The sequence below is a fragment of the Onychostoma macrolepis genome, chromosome 13, assembly GCF_012432095.1.
Source record: "Onychostoma macrolepis isolate SWU-2019 chromosome 13, ASM1243209v1, whole genome shotgun sequence".
NCBI classification, from domain to species: Eukaryota; Metazoa; Chordata; class Actinopteri; order Cypriniformes; family Cyprinidae; genus Onychostoma; species Onychostoma macrolepis.
The window spans coordinates 17,878,363-17,904,673 of record NC_081167.1 but is presented as its reverse complement, the minus strand read 5'-3'; the positions used below and the strand labels follow the sequence as shown (position 1 = coordinate 17,904,673).

Below are 26,311 nucleotides of genomic sequence, written 5' to 3'. Positions count from 1 at the left end.
ATTTGTAGTTTTCTTAGTATATTGTATTGTGTATGGCTTAACATATTCACTCCAAAATAAATGCAGTTCAATTAGATAACTAAAATACACTTAATCTTTAGTTTTAAAACCATTTTTTCCCCATAAATAGATTACATACTCAAGTGAGGGACCGTGAGTGAGTGCAACCAATTTAATATTAAAATAACAAAATAACAAAATATTGAAAATTGTGGCATCCACTGACCATCTTTATCTAAAAGTAACATGGCACCATGCCACGCAAAGGTTACTGACCTTGAGGTAAATGCTAATCTTTATTATTTTTTTTCTACTTTTTTATCTTTTAAATATATATATATATATTTTTTTTTTTATAGAATTTGTAAGTGACACAGTAAGACACAAAAGGACAGAGAGGTCATGACTTGTCGGTTGTCTTTCAGAGGACAAATGCTGATGCTGTTTTGCATGCTCCCGTGTGGAATATTTTGAACACAAACTGACCGCCAAGGGCAGAAAAACTGGTTTTTGGGTTGTTGATCATTATAAAGACAATTCACAGTTGGAACTTGCAAGCTGGCCTGTGTGTTGACACAATAAGCAGAAGCTTGTGTACTTAAACTGTCATGAGGGTCAGGGCATTAAGATTTGAAGGCCACGTCACCTCACTATACTGTAGATGAAAACAACAGAACTGATGTTATCAGTATCAGTTAATTTAAAATAGCACATAAGTGGCCAACAACAACAAAAGGTTTTTTTTATTTTTATTTTTTCTGCACATTTTCACCTTCCAACAGAAGTTCAGCCATCATAATCAGTCTAAATAGTGCGATGACACCGACATACTTAAAAACATGTTACAAAGTTTCTTCTGGCACTAACGTTCTCACAGAATATAGACCATTATAAAACTGCTGCATTGTTTGTTCAATTGTCAACATGATCTACTGGTTAAAAATAATTTGTGCTTTAATAAGCTGCTTTCTCTTTCAGAAGGAAATGATACGCTGAACTACTTCAGGAATGAATCATGATTTCTGTTCTTCAAAATCAGTTATAAAACCCGTCTGGTAAGTCTGCCAAGATATTTTGACTTAGGTTCACGGGTGCCATTCACAGTACATGTACAGCATTTTTATCTCTACTGCTTTAGTATTATTTTCACAGTCAAATCAAAGTTGCAAAATATGTATAACATCTATTTTACAATTTTGTAATTATTATTAAAGGGATAGTTCATCCAAAAATGAAAATTCTGTCAACATTTACTAACACAAAAGAAGATATTTTGAAGTTATACTCAAACTATGGAAACCTATGGCTACCATCAACTGTTTTGTTACCAACATTCTTCAAAATATCTTCTTTTGTGCTCAACAAAAGAAAGAAACTCTACCAGGTTTGGATGAACTTGAGGGCTGAGTAAATGATGACAGGATTAGCATTTTGGGGTGAACTATCCCTTTAAATGTGCACTGCACCTTACAACAAATTAAATTCACTTGATTCCAAAAACATAATTTGACCTCCATCTAGTGGAGAAAATACAGTATTACCACTAAGGACAGTTACACTGCCCTCAAAAAGGAGTGTTATAGTAGTTATATGGCCAATCAATCTATGCAAGACTTGCTTTACTGTTAGGTGTAGAGAAGATCAACTTCAAAATGTATAATAATACTTACCGGCATGAGGTATATATGTATTTAGACAAACATTGATTTGCATGTATGCGCATTTCCCTTTGTATTAAATACTGATTGTAAAAATTTAATCAACTAAAATGTGCATATAAATATATGTCATTATATGTTCTCTTGTACAGGCTCAACAAAGTTTTCGCCATGGTACAGCCCATAGTGGAGTTCACCCTGCTGGGCAGCGGCCCATGACATCTGTAAACTGCTGAACCGAGCTGCCCAGGTCCCTTTTGCATCTACCACCACCACCCCGCCAAGACCATCCACCCGCTCCTTCATATACATAAGAGCCAGGTCACTAGCTTCCTCTGGGGTCTTGCCTAGAGAGTACAGAAGAACACACACTTAACTGAACCATACAAATAAGCGATTTACTAAAATAAAAAATAGTGTACATGGTAGTATCTTTCCAGATCTCTCTGCCAGATGTATGTGACCGTGTAATGCACAATAAGGAAGCAAATGTTTTAAAGGAATAGTTCACCCTAAAAATGGTCATTTGCTAAACGTTTACTCACCCGCAGGCCATCCAAGATGTAGATGAGTTCGTTTTTTTTATCAGAAAAGATTTAGCATTACTTGCTCATTAATGGATCCACTGCAGTGAATGGATGCCGTCAGAATAAGAGTCCAAACAGCTGATGAAAACATCACAATAATCCACTATTAATACATTCAACTACAGTCCACCAATTAATGTGCTGTGTTTGTAAGAAACAAATCTATCATTAAGGCATTTTGACTTTAAACCGTCACTTCTGGACAAAATATGAGTCCATAATACTGCTTCCTCCAGTGGAAAACGTCAATCCCCTATTGTCCTCTCACATCAAAATCCACAGACAAATTTGTTTGGAACAGTTTTGGACTGTTTTGACTTGTAAATGGGGCTTGATCTGTGCACATTTTTCTTCTGATTCAGACGAGACGAAAGCAATATTATGGATAGAGGACGTCTGTTTTAGCTGGAAGAAACTGTTTGAAGTTAAAAACATCTTGATGGATTTGTTTATTAAAAGCTTTTTGCTTTAGAAGACATTAACTGATGGACTTGAGTTGTGCGGATTACTTTATTGAATTACTGTGATGTTTTTATCAGTTGTTAGAACTCTCATTCTGACGGCACCCATTCACTGAGGAGGATCCATTGTTGAGCATCTGATATAATGTAAAATTTCCCCAATTCTGTTTCAATGAAGAAACAAACTCATCTACATCTTGGATGGCCTGAGAGTGAGTAAACTGTCTGCAAATTTTCATTTTTGGTTGAACTATTCCTTTAAATTATGTGGTTTGCAAGGATTGGATCTTAGGTGAGACCAAATAAATCATATCAACACCCTGCCCATGTAAACACACACATAGCAAAGTTGACCTCTGCTGCTTCAGTTTCCACACACATAAGGCAAAAGCAGACATACAGATCACCTCAACAGAAAACAAAGGCGAACTTACACTACACAACATACTGGCTTGGTAATGGCAGCCCATGTTATTTGAAATGTCCTTCTGAGGATGTGCAGGGAAGTTAATCTTCACTTTACTGTTCAGACAGCTTATACCTCAGACTTCCATGTGTCTGCTCTTTGTAAATGGTGCTGGAGGTCGTTTTACATAACGCATTGTATGAGACTGACTCAAATTGTTTTTACTCAGACCCATGAAGTGAACAATGTTTACCTAAACGGACTTGAGGTCAAGCATCTTAATGAGGCCCTAGATCTCCAGTTAATGTGTAGCAGCAGTAATTCAAGCTATTTATTTACTAAAATGTGCCAGGAATTGGTTGCACAGCTAATCATGAACACATGTGAAGCGCTCATATGAGCTCATGTCAATATACCTGTTGCTTCTAAATCAGTATTACAGTGCAGATTGATTTATGGTCCAAGATGTGACATTTCTATTTGCAATGCAGTAATAAAACTACCGAGTACAATTGCACAGTACACAAGAATAGGGAGTTGGTCATATGGCTAGACTAACTTTCTTTATATAAAATGATACTTACGTCTAGTAAAATGTACTATAGGAAGGGCATTATCACAAAATAAACCCAGGCAGGTTCATTTTGATCCCATCATGATGTAAAGCTCGTACTCAGTTGATCGTACTCAGTTATATATTATTACTCTACAGTTCCAGTTACTTTTTCTAGGAAGTAGTTTTAATTAAACATGTTTGATTACAATCTAATGTGTTTTTAGCTATTTTTAAGTTCCAATCCAAATCTAGTTGTCTCTTACAACTTGCTAGTTGTTCTGAGCAATGTTGTCATTCCTTGCTCCATTTAAAATTAATACCAAAGTTCTCCAGCATTTTTTTTTTTACTACATTTGGTAGTCACTTGTATTGAGACACATACATTATAACTTATGTTATTAGGAAAAGGAGTAATATGTAAGGCATGAAATGTACTTCACTATTGCAATAGACAATTATGAAATACGCCACTGTTCAAAAGTTTGAAGCTGGGTTTTGAAAAATGCTCACCAAAAATGCATATTAAAAAAATATATATATTAAAAACTGAAATATTGTGAAATATTATTAAAAATTTAAAATAGCTGTTTTCAATTTGAATATATTTATTCCTGTGATGGCAAAGCTGAATTTTCTGCAGCTTTTTTTGTGAATCTGTGAAACGCCTACATTTTATCAGGATTATTTGATGAACAGAAATTTAAAAAGAACAGCATTTATTTAAAATATAATTTTTTATAGCATGTGTTGTTTTGTAGCATAGTACTATCACTTTTGATCAGTTTAATATGTCCTTGCAGTTTATATAGCATTATATAAATATGTAATATGTAATACATATGTCAATTTTTTTTTCACACACACACAAAAAAATAAATAAATAAGAAAAAAATAACAACACATGCCTTGCTCCATGTGGAAGAGAACGAGTCTAGACAGCGTGACCTTCATGATGGCTTCCCCATGGCCTGTGGGGGAGACAGCCCCAATATTGTTATCTGCATAGCCCCCACATCCTGAGAATCAGAAGAAGAAACACAAATCCAGAGTGAGATCTTTCCTATACACACTCACGCTCACCAAACCTGTTGCTACAGAAAAAATTCCACCTGTTTGAGGCAAACCCTGATAATATTCACCAAATAAGAAAAAAAAACCCGGCTGTCTTTTTACATTTTTACTTATTTACTCACTTACTAAATCAGACAATACCAGCAGAGTCTATTCTCCTGTTTACCCAGCTCTGTTTTTATCATTAACTAGTGTGTGTGTGTGTGTGTGAGATTCCCACAGGTTAAAATGTGTCCTGATAGAATGTGGTGTGGTGTGCTAAGCTGGGATTAGATCTGTGGTTTGAATATTAACTCAGCAGGCAACAAGCTCTCATGAGCAGCTGAAAATTACACACATTCTTGCATGTCCAAAGGTCAGAGTTCAATCCCTGTCATTTCAGCTGCTTAGGTTTTTTTATGTGTACTTTTTCAATGTTAAAATACTTTCTTCTATTTAAGTTTAATACACAGAAACAGCTATATGTCAAACCATTTATAGTCTGATTCCTCGGAAAGGTTAACACTAGAGTTCTGTGGTGCAAATCAAATCAAGGCCCCTAACATACATTACAAAGCAACAAGTTTGGATTTACCAACACATGGTGTGTCTCCCACACGACCCTCCATTTTATTTATCATTCCACCAGTGGATGTGGCACAAGCAATGTTCCCGTCTTTGTCCACAGATACTGCACCGACTGTTCCCATCTTGCCCCTAAAACACATGCATACAAAACAGCTTTATAAACGCACACATGAATGAAATGTTTTAATTAATCTGGTAGCAAAGGAATAGTTCATCAGAAAGAAAGAAATCAGATAAAGAACATAAACAGGGACACGTCATGTGTTGTAATTTCTAGACATTTGAAATGAATGCACAGAATATGCAAAACTACTGACTTTCCTTTTACACAGTCCTTTTTTTAAAGAAAATTGCTTTATTGTTAGCATAAAGCATATTTCATACAGCAAACAGAACTGGACCCCTTACTTTCATTATATAATAATAATAATAATAATAAAGAAAAAACCTAAAGAAAAAAATAAAACTAAAGGAAAAAAAATAAAATAAAATTCAGCTTTGCCATCGCAGGAAAAATGCCATTTTAAAATATATTCAAATAAAAAAATAGTTTAAATTGTGATAATATTTCAAAATATGACTGTTTTGTTTTTACTCTTTAAAATAATGCAGCCTTGTTGAGCATAAGTGACGTCTTTCTAAAAATAAAGAAAAAAATAAAGGGATTATTCCAAACTTTTGATCGGTAGTGTATATATATATAATCTTTTGTGTTTCACAAAAGAAAAAAAGTCATACAGGTCTGAAGAAACTGATTGTGAACTATCCCTTTAACTATTGTTGCAACTCTTTCTTCTTAGTAGAACTTCTAGACATTAGGCATCTTATGCCAAAAACTTTATGTCAGCACTTTGTACCAGTTTTCATTACATAAAAGCTTTACATTTGGCATTCCACAGGGTTGGCATCTGGCTGCAGGTTCTTCTTCCAGCGCATCTTGGCATAGTCTGTGATCAATGACTCCTCAGGCACTTCCGGTACACCCATGCTTCTGGCAAACTTAGAGGCCCCTTCAGCTGTCAGACACAAGTGTTTGGTCTCCAGAGAAAGGACAGACATTATTTATATCATTACTTTGATTATTTTAAATGCAAAGTTTTGTAAAATCATCTAAAGACTGCATTCGATGTATGCAAAAAGCATCTGATAGCATATAGCCTAGTATTCCCTAGTTACTTTGTGTCTAACACTTTTTGTTTTTAATCTTGGTAACTGTAGATTACTCAAAACTAAATCTCCCATGGTGGTTATGTACAGTATTTGGAAATATGTTATGCACTTTACAACAATACCTTCTCCATGACAAGCCTGGCCAGCTGCACTGGGTTAGCGATCCTTCTGACCGCTGAAACAGCCCCACTATCTAGAGTCCTTCCGTCCATTACCATTGCATCCATCTCCACCTCCCCCTTCACATTTAGCACTGACCCCCGACCTATGATAGATGGGCATAACCTGAGTTTTCTACTTACCCTGGATGTAGTATTAGGTATTAGGTATGAAGTATGAGAAGTATGAGTATTATGAGTACCTGCATTGAATCTCGGGTTGATCTCCATCAGGGCCACTGCTTCAACCACAGCATCCATGGCACTTCCACCCTTCTGGAGGATGGCATACCCAGTCCTGGCTGCCTCCTTTACACCGATAGTAGAGAGTTCAGCTCTTTCTTTAGGAATATGACCAGCACCTCCATGCACCACCACTACAGGCAGCATAGCTGTCCAAAGACACTTGATTGAGAATAATATTGAGAAAACAAAAGTGAGAAATAAAAATGTAACATAAAAGCTATATCACACTATGTATCTCACTCAACGGATGACCAAATCTAAATGCAGCGTTTTTGTAATTCTGTGCACGTGCCCACATATGCATAACGTTAAAAATGATATTTAACAAGGATTCCTCACCAGATTAACGACAGCAATATGAAATCACAGATAGTAGGAGTGCATTAAAAGCGAAGGAACCTGAAGATGGTGTACCAGGGACAACAAATAATGTGACTATACACACGTCATTACAGCCACGGAGAAAACACCAAAATAAAAGTCCGCTCTTCAAACACTGCACCAGTGCTTAGAAACTGGACATGCAAACGGACAGGAGAAAAAAGAAAGTACAACATGCAAAACACCGATCTTATATTGCAACCAGTCTCACATCATGCAACCGTTCACTCTTTTAACATGCTTTGCCTGAAGGTATTGTCATTTTTCATTTGTGCAAATGTGTGAAATTAAAGGCTGTTTTAAAGATAAGAAATAAATAATGATAAAGATGATTAAGCTTAAGTGTTCCCCTTAACCAGTTGTCCCAATTTGTGACCCTGGACCTCAAAACCAGTCATAAATAGCCAACAATAGGCTACATTGTGTGGGTCAAAATGATCGATTTTTATTTTATGTCAAAAATAATTAGGATATAGGCAGGGGCGTAAATTTCATCTGACAGTAGGGGGGGACAATAAACGTAAAATTTCTCAAGAGCAATTTTTGAAGGGGACACAAATAATACAGCCAAAATTGTACTTGTAAGGATAGATATGTGTACACAGAGTGTGTACATAGCATGGAGACCATGTTTAAATATGAGTTCATGGTTCACCACGCGGTCATATTATAATTATTATTTTGCGTCATCCATAGTATTTTAGGTTTCGTCTCTTTCGCATTAATTCAACCGCATTAAACCCAGTGATCTGCCACTTAACATCATAGTGAACGAAACCCAACACATAGGTCTACAATATTAGCCTAATATCAGTTCACACACAGGCTTATCGCCATGTTAGTTGTAGTGGGTGACAAGCTAGGATATTAAGCTTGTCAAACTTATAATCGCTCATAGAAAATACATCAGATGTCATAATTTTTTTGTCATGACTAATTTATTAATGATCCAGCATAATCTGTATTAAAGATAAAGAATCATTTCACCCGATGTTTAAAGAGAATAAAATAGGCTTGACAGCCTACTTACACATAACTAACTTGCTCTCTCTCACCGGACTCGTGTGTGCATCGGTAAAGAAGGAAAGCAGGCAGTGGACCAAACCACTGTGAGGAAAGGGAGGGGGGAATCAAAACATTTCTGAACTTAAAACGTTTTTTTGCGTTTATTTCGTTTTACTAATCACACAATTATTTTAAGTATATGTCCATTATATTATTTTCAATACACAGAGTCACTTGTAATGATATTTTTAGGGGGGACAAGCCTCAGATAGGGAGGGTCCTGTCCTCGCCGCCCCCCCCGGGATTTACGCCTATGGATATAGGCTATCTTCATGTTCCAAGAAGATATTTTGTAAATCTCCTACCGTAAATATATCAAAACTTAATTTTTGATTAGTAATAGGCCCTATGCATTGCTAAGAAAGAACTTAATTTGGACAACTTTATAGGCGATTTTCACAACTTTTTTTGAGATTTTTTTTTTTTACGCCCTCATATTCCAGATTTTCAAATAGGCCTAGTTGTGTCTCAGCCAAATATTTTCCTATCCTAACAAATCACACATCAGTGGAAAGCTTATTTATTCAGCTTTCAGATAGGTATATAAATCTCAATATTAAAAAATTGACCCTTGTGGTCCAGGGTCCCATTTCTATGTGAAGTTAGTCATTTACAGCAAGTTTGTGTTTCTAAGTGTATTATTATCTAGGCTATATTTTAGCTACTCATCTGTTGCGTGCTGAATTTGTACCTGCAACGCGCTGCTCTCAATCTCATCCGCGAGTGAGGCTCGATGAATCTGAGCGTCACCAGCGCGCTGTGATTGGAGAGCGAAAATAGGATGCTGTGCGCGCGTACAGCGAGCCCCCATTCTCAAATGAGAGTGCGCGCGGCGCGGCCGTCTCGAGGAGGCGTGCGCGCGCTCGAGGGGCTGCGGTCCCATTGACTATTCCGTCTCCCTGACAGCGGCAGCATCAGCAGCAGCAGCACGAGCTCGGAAAAGAGAGCGCCGCGCGGACTCCGCCTTTGCTCCCATCATCCCACCCGAGATCCCGAGCTCCGAGGCGGCTTCAGCAGCAAGTGCAAGGCCCCCCTCGTCGACTCGCACTTATCCTCCGGATCAGATATGGACTACCCTTAACTGGACCTGGAGGGGAGAGGCAGGCGGGCGGGCGGGGGGTGGGGGAGAGACAGGAGAAAAAGCCGTATAGGAAGAGAAGCACAACCGTGGGTGCCCGCCGCAACGATGAACGGTTCGCCACGCTCGCGACAACCGCAGATAAGCCATCGGACTATGTCCTGAATAGCGGTTTACATAGCTGGGATTGTGCACCGATCATACAGGGGTAAAATATGTCCGCCTCGGTGGGGCCCCGCGGCGGCCCTCGCCCACCCACAGCGCAGAGCTCCATGCCCGATCTACCGGACCTCAGTCACCTCACCGAGGAGGAGAGGAAAATTATCATGGCTGTAATGGTTCGGCAGAAGGAGGAAGAGGCAAAGGATGAGGCCATACTCAAGTAAGACATCACGCTTCATAGGGAGCCTGCCTGTAGTATTTGTGCTGCTTCTGGAGACCAAAAGGCAAACAGCTTGTGATGGTTTCAGTAGGTGCATCTGTTTGCCATAGCCTACTAATAAAGCCATCAGGCTGTACGCCTGCACCTGAGCTCCTGTGTGTGTGTGTGTGGGTGGGTGGGTGAGTCTGGCCATGTACGTCCACTTTCTCCATGCTTATGGGCACCTTTCATAGATGAGCACCGCTTGTGTATTCATACACATCCATATGAATCCAGCTTGTGTAATGAACAGCCAGGTGACTGGTCACAGGTGTAGCTGTTAAAGAGAGAGGGGTGTGTCGAAATGCAAGATCTAGATATCCACAACTCTATGCATCCTGCTGTTTTACACCTCACTGTGTGATGGATTAGTTTCACAGGCAGCACACATGTCATGTCACATTATTAGTTCATTTATTCGACACATCGTGCATTTTGTTTTTAAATAGGTTAGTGAACGTTTTCCGCACTATTCACCATCAGTGTCAGGATTCCTGCCTGGTCACGACAATATTTCCGTGCCTCGTCATCATGATCGTCAGGATCCTTAACCCATTCACTGAAATCTTCCCTGATTGTAGTGTGAGCATCACTCACAGCTTGAGTAGAAGCATCAGTCATTGCTTTATATTTTCCTCGTCTGTTTCTTTTCTTTTCTTGTTAGATCCTCTTAATGATATTTTCTTAATAATAATAACTTTATTTGTATAGCAACAGTATTCAACTCAAAGAGCTTTACAGTAAAAAAAAAAAAAAAAAAAAGACTTAATAAGCACAAAGTACTTCAAATGAAAACCATTAAAAATAAAAGATCTTTTTATGACAGGCACTTGTCAGCAGTTTACATGTAAGATGGTTTACAAAGTTTTATTCTGAATGGCTATTTGTGGTTCTTCAGTGCTGTTATCATGAGTGTGAAGATGCTTCTTGGCTTCCTGTCCACCTGCCATTTAGAAGCCATCATTGCTTATATTACATTAGTTGTTGGCCACCTTGAGATTTGAAATCAGATTTATGCGTCTTAAATTGGTTCACTGAGCAGCTACAATCAATAACTTAACCACTTCATGTCCTATATTGCTTATAGGAAATAATCATGCAGATATTTAATTTATTGGTCTTTGTATATACATTTCTTGCTTCTAAACTCTTCTGAAAGAGAAATAAACAACACTGTTTTTGAATAGTTAAAGGTCACAGGTCAAATGATCACTGAATTCAGCCTCATTTACACAGTAATTCTCTTTGAGAGAAGAGACAGATCACCACATAATCTGTGTACTAATCTGTTTTAGTGTGCTGATAAACAACCTCTCATTTTCATTTACTGTGTGTGTCATGAGATCGATGTTTGAATCGGACAGTTCCTCACTCTCAAATTAACTTCTGTCCTGAAGCAGAAGCTAGAGGTCGACCTCACAACGCTTTTGAAGCATTCAGAGATACAACAATACTGTGCTAACTTAAAGGCGTAGTTCACCCAATCATCATTCATTCATTCATTCATCCTTGTGTCTTTCCAAACCTCTATGACTGACTTTTTTCTGTGGAAAATAAAATAAGATTAGTTTTGTACTCCTTTATTTATCTTCATTCGTGTTCTGCAGACAGAATCTTCATTTTTGGATGAACTGTTCTTTAAAAATAATATTGCAGAATTGTTTACAAAAGGAGATGTTTTGTCTCTATAACTCAACCTTCATTTTATGAAAATGCATGTTTGGTGAAGGTTGGTGATACTAGAAAAAGTTATGTAAAGAAAAAATCTTTTTTAATGCATAAGAGCTGAGATTTATTTCTAAAAGATTCTAAAATGTGTTTTTTCGTTTTAGAGAGGAGAAACCCATACAAGCAAAAACGGTGAACCTGGTCGGAAACAAGAAACCACCTCAGCAGAACGACATCAGGTAAACATCTCAGTCAAGTTTACATGCAGTAAGTTAATAATGGAGTTTGTTGTAAATAAATGATAGACATTATAGTGCAGTGGTTCTCAACCTTTTTGCCTCCAAGGCCCCCCTTTGTCTAACACAATATTCAAAGATCCTCCTATCTAAGCTGTACTTCTAGTACTTCTGTTGTAATAAAAATAAACTCAAAAATATCTTTATTTTAAGAGTGATATATGTAATTAAGATTTTTTTCTTCTAACACTTAGCCCCTGGAACTTTGCCTGGCTCCTGATTGAGAACCACTGGTCTAATGGTTGTTGCCTTGTTATATTAGTCATTCTGTGTTCTGACTGCTATGACTGCGATTTCTATGAATGTCAGACAATGAGGCCTTGACAACACTGCCTCAAAATGTAGGAGTTATACATGAGAGTGAATGAAAGGTCAAGATTTACCTCTCAAGGAGGTGCTCTATGTTGGTATTTTTATTAATTTTTTTTTGCAGTTATTGGGTTTGTAAAGACTGAAATTGGTGAAGAATGTTTAAAAGTGACATTCTTTAATGCTTTAAATGACTGCTTTATTTATTTCCGATTTCCTTTTTTACTGCCCATTGGGGTCATGCTGAAACTGCTGAGAGTGGCACTGTGTTGTAAATCAAAATCTTTTTACGGTTGCATTAATTTTTTTCCTGCAAAAACACGAAAACAAATCCTGGCACCTGTGGTGGTGCTTTAGAGTGCTGACAGAGTAATATTTATGCTATGTTAAATTATTTACGCACACCAGTATTGCCCTGGTTCTCTCAGCTGAAGAATAAGAGAACTGCGGTGTGGTTTATATCAACAGATAGAGAACATCTCACTCCCACTCGCTTTCTATGGTCTCTGGAGGGGTCAGAGGATCAGAAAGGCTTAGGATTATAGGGCAAGTTGGCCAAAACACATCTGTTTCTGTGTGGAGTCTGTGGATATGGTCATTTGTGATTTCATCAGCCTGATCAAGAACTTGCACCAATAAAGTGCTGCAGTGCTGATGTATTTTTGTAGGCCAATGTTTGTTCCCTCGACAAAAACCCAATAGGATTTTTCCATTGAATTTTGGATTAATGCAGACCAGCAGAAGTTTATGACTCTTACACATTTTGTTAATCATGATAGTCTTCACAAATAAACACAACTTTTATAAATGTTGAAGCCTGAATAAAATCACCAGAAGTAAAACGCTAAATGTAGGTTATAAACAAACTACATATGTTCACATGACAATGACAGCTCTTAAAAAAAAAAAAAAAACATTTTCCCAGAAAGCTGGCCACTTGTTAGCAATCGCCTTTTTCAAGACAAGTAAAAGCTTTAGAAATTCATAAGGGGTGTTATGGATATATTTTTTGTGGTGAAATAAAACGTGAAAATATCTTGAGCTTGAGTTAACCATAGACCTTATAAAGAATTTAAACACATTCAAAAACTACTGACTTCTGGACGATGGAACTGAAAGTGCTAAAATGCTTACTCATTTCCAAGGTTTTGGCCTACAAAAATTCATCATCCTTGCAGCACTCTATTGGCTCGAACCATTATCATTATTACCATTGCACCATAAGCATATGCAGAATGTACTTGATCAGTTACACCTACCAGAGACTTCTGGCCTAGAAATGTTGTTGTTGAGCAAGGGATTTAGTAGATGGGGTGTATTTGAGGCAGGTCTATTCTGCTGAAGATCAAACAGAGAGTTGCTCTTATTGTAATCTTATTCTTTTGAGCCCCCACTCCTCTTCTAGCCTGTGCTTCTGGCTAAGACACAAGGACTGACAAAAAGCCTTTAAAAAGAGGAGGAATACATGAATAGATAAATAATTAAATGCACAGCCATATCACACAGTAGTGGCTTTTAATAGCGCCCTAGTCCATACATTAGCACCCACTGGAGAACAAGCCTTCCGAATCCATTTGCTCTCACCCACCAGCAGGCTTCAGAAGGACGAGCTTGAGCTCACGGGTTGGCATGTGCTAAAGGCATGCTCCTAATTCTCCGGCTCCCACTCAATTACTCTCTCACTTGTTCAGTCAGTGGCCTGACTGCATTACCGAGTGTGTCTTTCGCAGGCCTCTGCATACAGATGCTGGAGTGGCTGTGGGTTTGATTGCTGTACGTTTTATATGACCTACTCAAACTGAGCTGCTTAAGCTGAATGATGCAGTTTAACTCTGAACCGCATTGGCATAATGCTAGCCTGTTAGCAAGAGAGTTAACTTTCAGTAATCCAAACTTGAATATTTCATTTTATGTGTCATTTTCATTTTCTGTGTGTTGCAAATTCTGCTGATTTAAATATACCTCCAAGGTAACATTATCTCTATAAAAATGTACTTTTTAATTGATAAGTTAAATTGCAGTAGCATAATTTCCAGATAATACTGAAAACCTAATAAATTATTATTATTATTTTAAAAATTTTTTTGTAAAGGAATCCCAAGATGAGAAATATATATATATTTTTTAAATATATATATAAAATATATTTGCTTCCAAAAACATAAAAAGAATATTGCTGATGAAATAAAATGTGTCATATTTCCAAATATGTAATTATATATCAGTCTTCAGTACCTGGATAGTTAGTTAGCAGGTAAAACTTTACTTTTCTTCATGTTTAATAAAAAAATGCTTACTAGATAATGAGCGTTCTGAAACAAATGTTGTTTGAGTATTATAATTAAATGTAAGAATAGGCCCACATAAACATGTCAGCATATCCTGTTTTGAGTTAAATGCTGCTTTGAGAGGTGTGTGTGTGTGTATGTGTGAAGGCTGTGTTTCTTCACAACAAGGAGAGTGGGGAGTCCATCTGTTCCTCCAGTTGGTTAACTGTGCTAGGACACACACACACACACACATGCTCATTTCCTCACCAACTCACAAAAATATGCAGTCAAGCCGACAGGGACCCCTCACCATGCACTGTAATAATACACCCATCCTTGCGCCGTGGTGTCAGCGACCCAGGCTGTTTAGAGCACAAATGTTTTGGTGGATAATGGGTCTGCAAGGGAAGTAAGACCTTTAACATAGAAACACATAAAAGTAAGGGGAATTACAGCTGGCATCTGTCGCCGTAATGCTGGGGAGTATGTTGTGAGCCGTTTACACACAAACACAGGGTAGTAGAACTTTCCCAAAGCAGGGTCAGGGGGCACTTTTCTGCAGCTTAGGTTATTTGACAACAACATCTCTCCTGACATACTGGATTAGGGATGTAACGGTATGAAAATTTCTTATCACGATATAGTGGCCAAAATTATCCCGGTTTATCAGTATTATCACGGTATTGTTAAAATGTGCTGGAGATGTACAAAAAGTACCAACACATAAATTGCTTCAAGTTTTACATTTAAAAATCAACAAACATCAAATAAAATGACTTTTTGTTTGTATAATCACCAAAACAACTGTTTAGTGCATATGTCTTGTTTTTAGGAAATGATTTAATATTGTCACTAATATGTTTAAATTGAAAGGAGGAATGATTAAATGACTAGAGAGATGAATTGAAGCTTCGCTTGCTGGCTGGCTGATATTTACAGATGAAAAATGTGCCGTGATTGTTACAGCCACCCCTCCTGTGAGAATTTGTCCCATGGAGAATGCCAGTGTGTAGCATGTGTAGGCATGACAGGATATTTTCTTTGCTCGACACCTCCACTCGTTTCTTAGTAATTTGGTTTCTAACATTGTCTATTCTCAGATGAATTGTATTTTCAGTTTTAAGATCTTCAGATGCTCCTCAGTTTTGGATATAATGTAAAGGTGAGTCTAGGGCAGGACATGTGAGAGCTTTTGGAAGTTGATGCAAATGTCTCTAGAAATGTCAGTCCATAATGTTGTTCCAGAAACAATTGAGCTGCCTATTTAGATTGCATTTTAAGGTAAAGATGTGCTTAAAATTTTGAGTAACTTGCATGTTGCAGTAACTTGCACAACATTGATGGTTATGATGTTTCATTTCTGAATGAAGAGTGTTTAAAGCGTATGGGTTGAGTGAAGGATTCACTTACTCACTCATAACGATAAGTCACTTATTTCGTTCCTGAATGAATCAGGGTTTTGAACGGCAGTTCAACTGACAGTTCCAGTGACTCATTAATAAAGTCATTTGTCGCCACCTACTGGTGTAACAATGTAACCTGCAAAAAGAGTCGCCATAGAAAAATCGTCACCATAGGATTATCTGAAGTGTAGGGCTGGGCGATATATCGAACACGATATTCATGCGCATCTCGTCAGTAAAGCCGGTTCCGTGATAAGCGCTAAATCTCCATCACCTGTTTTCAAATAGAGCACCATTTAATACACAGAGCCGTAGTTCACTGACAAGCTACGCAATATCGTGTTCATTATCGAAGGCGATTCATCTGCGATAATGAACGCGATATTGCGTAGCTTGTCAATGAACTATGGCTCTGTGTATTAAATGGCGCTCTATTTGAAAACAGGTGATGGAGATTTAGCGCTAATCACGGAACCGGCTTTACTGACGAGATGTGCATGAATATCGTGTTCGATATATCGCCCAGCCCTACTGAAGTGACAATGAAACATCCCCTGTTGAAATGTATATCATTAATCTTGAATTGCCAGTCAGTCAGCCAATCAAATGCGAGGACTGGAATTAACTTTTGCGTAATTAGCCTATATTTAATTCAGTACCAAACATATTTGTGTGTGCTCTGTATTTGTGTACAACGTAGTGGTTGTCAGAATGTTGCTATGCAGTTGCTGAAGTGTTCTGATTCGTTTTTAGCACGTTGATATGTGGTTTCTAGGTGGTCGACAGGTTGGTTTCTAAGTGGTTGTTTACTGAGGAAATCTAGTCTAATCTAGTCTCTGTGATAGTGTGATTGATAAATAGTCTTTGGAAAAACTCCTTTGGAGTTTTCACCCATTTTATCAGCCAGTATGACAATTATACATCCTCTTAATATGAAGTAATATCACTTGTTTTATTGTTAGGATGTTTCTTATGTAGGCAGTGCACTTATCTCCACTACCTCAGAAGTTTGTTTCTGAAGAATGAGTCATGTAAAAAGTGTAGACAATTTGCAAACAAAAGCAGACACTAAGCTCCACAACTGTGGTGAACTGTCAGCTTTGAGACGTCTTTTTACTGCATCTGCTTCTTCTGTCGTTCGTATGTTTTTTTTTTTAATTAGCAGAGTCTTCAGTTAGTCAGTCAGTCAGACAGTCAGTCAGTGAAGTGTGGCACCAACACCTGGAGCTTCAGTTACACAGCACTCCCGTGGAGGAATGTGCATTTCGGGCTGTTCTGTAGGCACTGTTCTCCTCTTTTTTCCTCAGCAGAGTGTCACTTTCCTCAAGCATCATCAGTATTACTCCTGAGCTGACCAAAAAGCTGTGGCTCTGTGTTCCTTTTGCACCAATGATTTTTTGAATCGCCCAGAGAGAAGTCGTGTATGTGTGTGTGCATTTATGCATCCATGCATTTGTGTAAAAACAGCACGAGCAGATAATACATGGCCTGATTTGAAAGTAACGTCATTGATGTGTTCAGCCGACTGCGTGTGTGAGGCGATCAGATCCACGGCCATTTTTGTGCCGCGGGTCGTGTGGATTCCGGAGGGTTTTACAAGGACCATGATGTCTTCGATGAAGAGAGTGGGTTGTCTATTTTTAGATGTGTTTTGTTTTAATGACATCCCTGCCGTGTGTGCGGATGGGCATATGGATGTTTTTCCCTCTTTTTTCTTTCTTTGCTTATTTTCACCAGCCCACATGGGACTGCTCCATCTGAGAGTGGATTCTGTCAGAGATTTACAGTCCGTCTGAGAGTCTATGCTATTGAAGAGTGTCTGTTGTAGGTTTCACACATCATTCATGCGCTACTGCCCAGTCAGTCACTTTCACGCAGGGTTATTTGCATATTATACAAGAGTTACTTCTGGTCTTGTGTATATGATGGGAATGTTGATATTTAGACAGTACTGAGATGCTTCACTGTTTGTGTCACTTTACATCTTTCAGAAACCAGAATTGCTCTTTACACCTTTATGCTCAAATTGATTATTTTCGGATTGGTCTATCCTCTAAACGTATAAAATAGGACTTGGAAAGGAATTGTCATGGTTATTATGCAAGAGATAAAATGTTTAGTAAGACATAGTGTACATTATATGATGATCCAAGGATAATAGGAAAATAGGGCTATAGGGTTGGAGGAGAGAATGAGTGGTGAACAGAAAGATGTGGCAATTAGATATTAGCAGTTTGCATCCATGCTTAAGTTGACAGAAGTTTTTTACTGATCCATCCTGATCAGTACATAGTGGCAAGAAGGCAATGAATAAAAAAAGTAATTAATTGTTCTGTACTGTATTAAATGTAAGTTGCTTTGCATAGAAATAAATACATTTAAATGTGCACAAACGTTCAAAAGTTTCAGGTAATTATGATTTTTTAAAGAAATTGATATTTTTGTTTATCAAGGATGTATTAAATTAATCAAAAGCAAGAGTAAAGGCATTTTTAATGTTACATAAGATTTCCTTTTTAAATAAATGTGCTTCTTTTGAACTTCTGTTCATCAAGGAATCCTAAAAATAATTGTATCACTGTTTCCACAGAAATATTAAGGCACAGTTTCCACAAATATATTAATAAGAAATGTTTCTTGAACACCAAATCAGCATATTAGAATGATTTCTGAGAATTGTGTGACACTGAAGACTGGAGTAATAACTGCTGATAATTCAGATTTGCCATCACAGGAATAAATTATATTTTACATTATATTAAATACAATATACAGGTGCATCTCAATAAATTAGAATGTCGTGGAAAAGTTCATTTATTTCAGTAATTCAACTCAAATTGTGAAACTCGTGTGTAAAATAAATTCAGTGCACACAGACTGAAGTAGTTTAAGTCTTTGGTTCTTTTAATTGTGATGATTTTGGCTCACATTTAACAAAAACCCACCAATTCACTATCTCAACAAATTAGAATATGGTGACATGCCAATCAGCTAATCAACTCAAAACACCTGCAAAGGTTTCCTGAGCCTTCAAAATGGTCTCTCAGTTTGGTTCACTAGGCTACACAATCATGGGGAAGACTGCTGATCTGACAGTTGTCCAGAAGACAATCATTGACACCCTTCACAAGGAGGGTAAGCCACAAACATTCATTGCTAAAGAAGCTGGCTGTTCACAGAGTGCTGTATCCAAGCATGTTAACAGAAAGTTGAGTGGAAGGAAAAAGTGTGGAAGAAAAAGATGCACAACCAACCGAGAGAACCGCAGCCTTATGAGGATTGTCAAGCAAAATCGATTCAAGAATTTGGGTGAACTTCACAAGGAATGGACTGAGGCTGGGGTCAAGGCATCAAGAGCCACCACACACAGACGTGTCAAGGAATTCGACTACAGTTGTCGTATTCCTTTTGTTAAGCCACTCCTGAACCACAGACAACGTCAGAGGCGTCTTACCTGGGCTAAGGAGAAGAACTGGACTGTTGCCCAGTGGTCCAAAGTCCTCTTTTCAGATGAGAGCAAGTTTTGTATTTCATTTGAAACCAAGGTCCTAGAGTCTGGAGGAAGGGTGGAGAAGCTCATAGCCCAAGTTGCTTGAAGTCCAGTGTTAAGTTTCCACAGTCTGTGATGATTTGGGGTGCAATGTCATCTGCTGGTGTTGGTCCATTGTGTTTTTTGAAAACCAAAGTCACTGCACCTGTTTACCAAGAAATTCTGGAGCACTTCATGCTTCCTTCTGCTGACCAGCTTTTTAAAGATGCTGATTTCATTTTCCAGCAGGATTTGGCACCTGCCCACACTGCCAAAAGCACCAAAAGTTGGTTAAATGACCATGGTGTTGGTGTGCTTGACTGGCCAGCAAACTCCCCAGACCTGAACCCCATAGAGAATCTGGGGTATTGTCAAGAGGAAAATGAGAAACAAGAGACCAAAAAAATGCAGATGAGCTGAAGGCCACTGTCAAAGAAACCTGGGCTTCCATACCACCTCAGCAGTGCCACAAACTGATCACCTCCATGCCACGCCGAATTGAGGCAGTAATTAAAGCAAAAGGAGCCCCTACCAAGTATTGAGTACATGTATAGTAAATGAACATACTTTCCAGAAGGCCAACAATTCACTAAAAATGTTTTTTTTTTATTGGTCTTATGAAGTATTCTAATTTGTTGAGATAGTGAATTGGTGGGTTTTTGTTAAATGTGAGCCAAAATGATCACAATTAAAAGAACCAAAGACTTAAACTACTTCAGTCTGTGTGCACTGAATTTATTTAATACACGAGTTTCACAATTTGAGTTGAATTATTAAAATAAATGAACTTTTCCATGACATTCTAATTTAGTGAGATGCACCTGTATATGAATACATAACAAAATAGTTACTTTAAATTGTAATATTTCACAATGTTACTTTTTTACTGTTGTTTTTTTTTTTTCTCAGATAGATGCAGCCTTGATGAACATAAAAGACTTTGAAAAACATTTAAAAAATCTTACTGACCTCGTACTTTTGAATGGCAGTGTATACAGTATATGGCTTGGTTCTTTCCTTTAATTCAGGTTCAGGGTTTCTTTAGGGTTTTTTGCCCTTTGTATTCACCGTAAAGAAAAAATTTTCATCATCGTATGCAAAAATTCACTTTACAAGTTGTTTGAATATAAATGTGTTTTGGAAGTGTGTGTACACATCCATCCTATAATGATAAAAATCCACCCAGTGTTTTTTTTTTTTTAAATCCCTATGTTAAAATCCCCTTTCTCAAATCAAGCCGTTCTGAGATTGCTGTCAGAATGACATAGTTCTGCGCAGGCCGCTCCCATGAGAGTTTGACAAGGCCGTGTTACCTTAGACCGTACACATGTCATTTACATATTATGTCATCAATACAAACAAACCAGATTCATAATATTATTTATAGCCTAAATATTATGGTATCTAAATGATTACATTTATTGAAATAAATAAATAAATAATTATACTCACCATTGATAAAACACCTGATGCTGTCCAGGGCTAGCAAAATGTCAAAATCCCTGGTAGCCCTTCGGGCAGGTACCCCTCAGATTTTGGTAGCCTGAATTTAATTTAACTAACCTAAATAAAAAAGGCCATTTTTTTTAAATATAGAAAATCAGATAAGTCTGAATGTCAATAAAAAAACATTTTCAGTACACAAATATTAAGAAATATCAATGAAATAATTTTATTTCACTATTTACAGTGTATCGGCAGAATTTTTAAAAATCAATTTAAGTTAATTTATTAACCTTTTTAAGAGCTGCACAAGTAAAATGAACACTGTATGAGTGGGGTTGGACAATGTCTATGGTAACATTTTAAGCCATAAAATGACATGATTTACAGTTTAGATACAAGTTCACACACACACACTTAGAAAATGGCATTTCAGCTTTTAAACCATTTGTATGAAAAGGGACAAGTCAAACATATTATTATATTAATTTAAAACATAAATATTACTGTCTGAATTGTTTATATTTTTAGAAGGCACATTAACTTCTTTCACACTTACAATTCTGTGTTTGCTGCATAAAAACATGGGTCATATTCGCATTGATCTGAACATAAGATGCACACTGGAAATGCTAATTCACTCTCTCTGCCACGAGGTGGCGCTTTGGGAGCAAATATAGCAGCTTCTCCGGTAACGGCTGGACACAAAGCAGCACCGCGCTCATATACACCGCTTTATCAGGCATTTTATAGGCAAGATGAAATGAAAATGCCAAGGACGCGTTTCTGAGGACAGACGTTCCCTTCAGAGACACATTCTCAAAGACAACTGCGCCGTGTTTTGACTTTGAAATGTGTAGTGCTCATATTTATTCAATGACATCATTGCCTTTTGAAGTTTAATTCAGCTGTATTGCGGTTCTCATCTTTCCGTCCACAACTGTAAGACCTCTTGAAATTATCATTGAGACTTTTCTTTTTTCCATTTAACTTATTTAAAACTTTTTATGGCCTTAAATTTTATACAACTAAATTAAGAGTTAAGGACCCGCGGGAGCCCTGTATTTAAGTTAGGCCGTCGGGCAGGGCGTGATACATTTTGGTAGCCCGACTGGAAAACGCAATAGCCCCGGGACGTTGGGCCAGCGATTTTGCAAGCCCTGCTGTCGGGAGCTGACCAATTTTGCTCGAAAGGAGTAACAGCACAATGAAGTTGCGATTGTAAATTGCAGTCTGTAAGACGCGCACGGAAGCGTGACTTGACACGCGACATTACAGAAATGTAGCCTTGATCCAAATATGGAAAGCACTTTTGAATTTAATAATCTGAATAAGCAGAGGATTAACGTTATTTTCTTTTTGGAGTGAATGCGCAAATCCCCGATCTGCCTAAATGCGTCTATGTTCGCGTGAATCATTCGTGATCCAGCTTCATCAACAGAAGAAGTGAGTATAAGAGTTTTTATGAATCTTTGCAAATCGCCCTTCCTAATAACGTGCTAGTTAGCCAGTTTTGTGGCTAAGGTAAACAGTACTGCTCGTCACCCCACGGAAGAGAGGGGCGGGGTCAGCAGAGCTCATTAGCATTTAAAGTAACATGGACTAGAATGGCTTGATAAAAAAAGAGCTGATTTTGATATGGCAAAAAGGTGTTTTTTACACTACCATTGAGAAATTTTAACCAGAGATGTTATAGACTTTTCATTAAGACCCTAAAGAATCATACCAACTTGTGGAAAATGGGCATCCGATGACCCCTTTAAATCAGATTATTCAGAAATCACAAATAGTACATTTCTCATCAGAAGATGCACAATTTAATGTCTGTGGCACAAATGTGCAAGATATACACAGAACTTTAAGGTTTATTCAAATCCCTAACGCAATGTTAATCATATAAAATTTAATGGTTAGGTATCAAGTAAAGGTTTGTATGTCTACATGAGTTCTCAAGGCCTTAACAGCCTGATCTGTACCTCTAACACACACAAGGGCCCAACTATTGCTCCACTTGAACTTTAGCCGCTTATTAGTGTGTCTTGAGGCATATTTGAGTGTCAGAGTGGAGCAGCAGTGACGTCCCTCCAATCTCTTCCTTCATGTGTCTCTCCGCAGAAAGGAGAAAATGTCATTAGCGAGGCCTGGAGGCTCCTCTTTCCTGCTCACAGACTCGCTCTCTCCGTAATGTCCTCTTCCTGCTCCACAGGGTTAAAGCTTGGACTCATGGGATGGCTTGGGTGACAACCTGACTCAGAGTGGAAGCTCTGGGAAGCCCGTTGTTCTTATGGGCTGTAACCATGGTGTCATGCACCCAGGGAGCACTCACAAGCTATGAAGACGCACCCTTAGGTTTTCTGGTGTGTTTTCTGTCAGTCTCGAACACTCTTATGTTTTTTGGAGTCTGTATAACGGAAATTGTAGCCTCAGGCTTACAACATATTTTGAAATCACCACCGAGCTTATTAACAAAACCTATGTAGACATTTGGTTAAAAGGACTGACCAGGTATGAAGTTAGCAAAGCAATTAAGCAACTGCAACACCTGACAGAGCAGAAAAATGGTAGCATGGTAGCAAATGACACAATGTGCCTTGATTGATGCATATAATATAGCACGAAAGAACAACAAAACAATAAAGAACAACACAGATAAGGTGAGATGATAAATGCATCTTTTCAAAGTGCTGAATGGAGTTTACAGACCAGTGAATGCACAGTTCACTAGCTACATTGAACCCAAATTAGCAATAATGCTAATGCCCCTGCAAACAGGCCTACGGTGGCCCTTTATGGGCCCACTTAGGGCTAGCCTAAGGGCCCCCAGCGGGCTGCCAAGGCAGGGCCCCTGAGAATTTGCTCATTGGCAAAACGTTGGCCCCTTATTGCTGGCCCTGCTCGGGCAGCCCTCACTTAGCCCCCAGGAAGCCCTCACTAGACCCACACAGGGCCCGCACTATTAATCTACAACAGGGGTGCCCAACCCTGGTCCTGGAGATCTACCTTCCTGCAGAGTTCAGTTCCAACCCTGACCAAACACAAACCCCCAAAGCAATTGTGAGCACGTAATAAAAATTGTTACTCACACTTTTGTGTGACAGTGTTGCAACATTACTGTGGGATCCGATATATTTGGCAAAGCATCGTCTTTTAGTTTCAATCTTTCTGAAAATCCCGTGTCGAATTGTGGTCTGGATCTTCATTAAAAATAAAGTTCATTCATTCTTTTCTAATGTTGGGATCAGAAGGAAGGCAATGCAAAGACTGTTTTTCCACAAATTGGCACTGCACAGCGTCCCGTTGTGTTTGGAGCAATCGTTATCATTTGATTTCTGCGTAATCCTGCTTTCTCCTCTTTTGTTATTTACACTACGTGTGTGAATCGGTGGGTGGGGCTAAACAGGCAGCGATGTAGAAGCGGAGGCGGTGTTTAGTCACACTATTACATCATAGAGTCATACATTCCACAAGGTGTTTTGGCAGACTGGCTTCAATATAAGCTGTTTTTAGACTAACAAGAAAGTTTTGAGTTCTGAAACTTACAGGTTTTTATAGTACAATGACCTCTTATATGTCAAAAGATCAAAGGAAATTAGGTTTCTCAGTTCATGACCCCCTTAAATTATTTTCTTGATCCCTTGGCCAGTTTACTAATTTGATTGGCTGAGCTCCATATGGCACTGCTTTGAGAAGCCTCTCATATAGATTTTAGAAGGATTTACAAACCTATTAACAGAAAGCTGGGATGTGTGATAGACATTTGTGTATTTGATGTGCTATTATTTTCAGAATGAAAAATAAAATAAATAAATTATGCAATTATTTTATTATGAAAATACCATATATATTGCTCATAAGAAAAAGTGGGCTCTTTGCAAACCAATTTTCTTTCATTTTATAAATACTTTCTACATAAAACTTTTAGAAGCGCTGAAATGTATTAATCTTTTTTGTTTGGCAGCTAATGTTAATAGGCTAATTGGGCTGCATAGGCTAATGAGGCCGGTTCATATTCACACCTTAAACGGACCGTACCAGAGTTCGTTTGGAAGCGGACCGAGACCACCTCTTCATCTGGGTCTTGGTGCGGTTGTTTGGTGCGCACCCGAGTGCGATTGCTGTATTCACACCTGCCCAAAAGATCCACACCAAGAGGGGAAACGAACTTGAGTTCGTTTCAATCTAACCAAACAAGACAGGTGTGAATACACCCTTAGTATGCACATTAGTGATGAGGACAACAAGTGAATCTTTTTGCAGGTTACATTGTTACGCCACTAGGTGGTGACGTGACTGTCAAGTAAATGGGTCATTTGAATCAATTCAGTCAACCAATTCATTTAAAAAAAATGTAATTGATTTATACAAATATTACAAATATGAATTCATTCAGACACGAATCAAGTGGTGTTCTTATAAGTGAGTCATTGAATCATTCACTCAACCAATTCGTTCACAGATCCATTCAGTAAAGCCAATGTTGTGTTGCTCAGAGACGAATAATCCTTAATTCTGCTGTGGATTTATTTGCAACTATGTTCGTCAGAGAAATAAAATACACAACCTAATTGTCATATTGTATCTTGAACGTAAGTTATTCAGTATAAACTTCTTGTTTATTGAACTGTTGGTTTTGCTCATATGGAATTGCTCCGATATGGTCCAGTGTAAATGCAGTGGCTGTACTTATATTGTGTGTGTGTGTGTGTGTGTGTGTTTGCTGGCATGGGTTCCGCTCAAACTGGCTGCTGCCTGATTTGTATAATGCCAACTGGTGCTTCATGTGCTTTTGTGTGTGTTTGCACAGCTTGTGTTTACATGTATATGTGTGTGTTTAGCATCATGCTATAGCCTGGTGTGTGTTTAATGCTGAGCCTCCACTGGGCTGTGTTGGTCCTGTGTAGATGCACAGCTAGGCCATATGGACACCTTTATCAGGAGATCCAAGCATCCACCACTCCACTGCAACAGCTACTGCACATATTCTCCATCTGTTTCTTTCTTCCCACTTCTCTCCCCCCACATCCCTCCATCTCACACCTCCCTTCCTCCTCCCACCCACTCTAATCTGTTTGTAAATGGGTAATTCGCAGCAGGGTAAAAATAGACATCATCATCTTCTCATGTACCACCCTAATTAACGATAGGTCTCTATTTTGCCGGGGGGCTTTAAAGGCCGACAGGTTTATTAAGTGTTTTCATGAGGTTTGTTAACTGAAACACTAGCCGGTCAAAGCTAATGCGAGTGTCACGGAGGCTGTTTAAGGGGAAAAAGTAATGAGTTGTATTATTGACAGAAGAGAGTGGCCACTTGAGTAAATGCCTCAGTAAACCCTACTAAGCTCACACATTTATTTCTGTCTCCCATTCCCACTTATTATTTTCTGTCTTTGTCGAGTACAAGCTCTCAAGTTCACGGTCATTACTGCATTTACTGTAACCCCTGGTAAAAAATATTACCATATCTTTATTTCTTTCAGTTCACTTTCTCGCTCTATGCCTCTTGCTTGTGAATTTGAAGCTCCACTCCATTCACTATTAAAGGGATGCTGTCTAATCGGCACAGAGTTG

The 26,311-nt window shown here is 38.2% G+C and overlaps 2 protein-coding genes across 26 annotated transcripts in view; one reads left to right on the top strand and one right to left on the bottom strand.

Moving 5' to 3' along the window:
* Positions 1–732: 732 nt before the first annotated feature.
* Positions 733–7,469, bottom strand: asrgl1 (asparaginase and isoaspartyl peptidase 1). 2 transcript variants are annotated; one of them, XM_058794771.1, is made up of 7 exons: positions 7,220–7,469; positions 6,838–7,026; positions 6,599–6,741; positions 6,190–6,344; positions 5,314–5,435; positions 4,574–4,684; positions 733–2,005 (listed from the first exon to the last, which is right to left on the bottom strand). In XM_058794771.1, exons 2-7 carry the CDS (start codon positions 7,022–7,024, stop codon positions 1,791–1,793), a joined length of 933 nt encoding a protein of 310 aa, XP_058650754.1. In that variant the 5' UTR covers positions 7,025–7,026; positions 7,220–7,469; the 3' UTR covers positions 733–1,790. The 2 variants fall into 2 exon arrangements, with proteins under 2 accessions (XP_058650754.1, XP_058650752.1); XM_058794769.1 differs by having other exon boundaries at positions 6,838–7,039; positions 7,220–7,466.
* A 1,615-nt stretch (positions 7,470–9,084) lies between these two features.
* The window catches only part of LOC131551972 (regulating synaptic membrane exocytosis protein 1-like), an 81,737-nt gene continuing 64,510 nt past the window's right edge, over positions 9,085–26,311 (top strand). For 20 of the 24 annotated variants that reach the window (XM_058795240.1, XM_058795261.1, XM_058795256.1 and 17 more), the window contains exons 1-2: positions 9,429–9,786; positions 11,658–11,732. In XM_058795240.1, coding sequence (XP_058651223.1) covers positions 9,620–9,786; positions 11,658–11,732 — 242 coding nt within the window. In that variant the 5' untranslated portion in view covers positions 9,429–9,619. Of the gene's footprint in view, positions 9,787–11,657; positions 11,761–26,311 lie in introns of those variants that run through there. The other 4 variants (XM_058795259.1, XM_058795262.1, XM_058795250.1 and 1 more) reach the window with 4 other exon arrangements.

Bases quoted from the DNA above. Each gene is read 5' to 3' on its own strand.
- asrgl1 (XM_058794771.1), bottom strand. From the start codon at position 7,024: ATGCTGCCTGTAGTGGTGGTGCATGGAGGTGCTGGTCATATTCCTAAA. The intron at 6,345-6,598 runs GTATTGTTGTAA...CTTTCTCTGGAG, and splicing joins CCAGGCTTGTCATGGAGAAG to ACCAAACACTTGTGTCTGAC. The intron at 5,436-6,189 runs GTAAAGCTTTTA...CATGTGTTTTAG, and splicing joins AACCCTGTGGAATGCCAAAT to GGGCAAGATGGGAACAGTCG.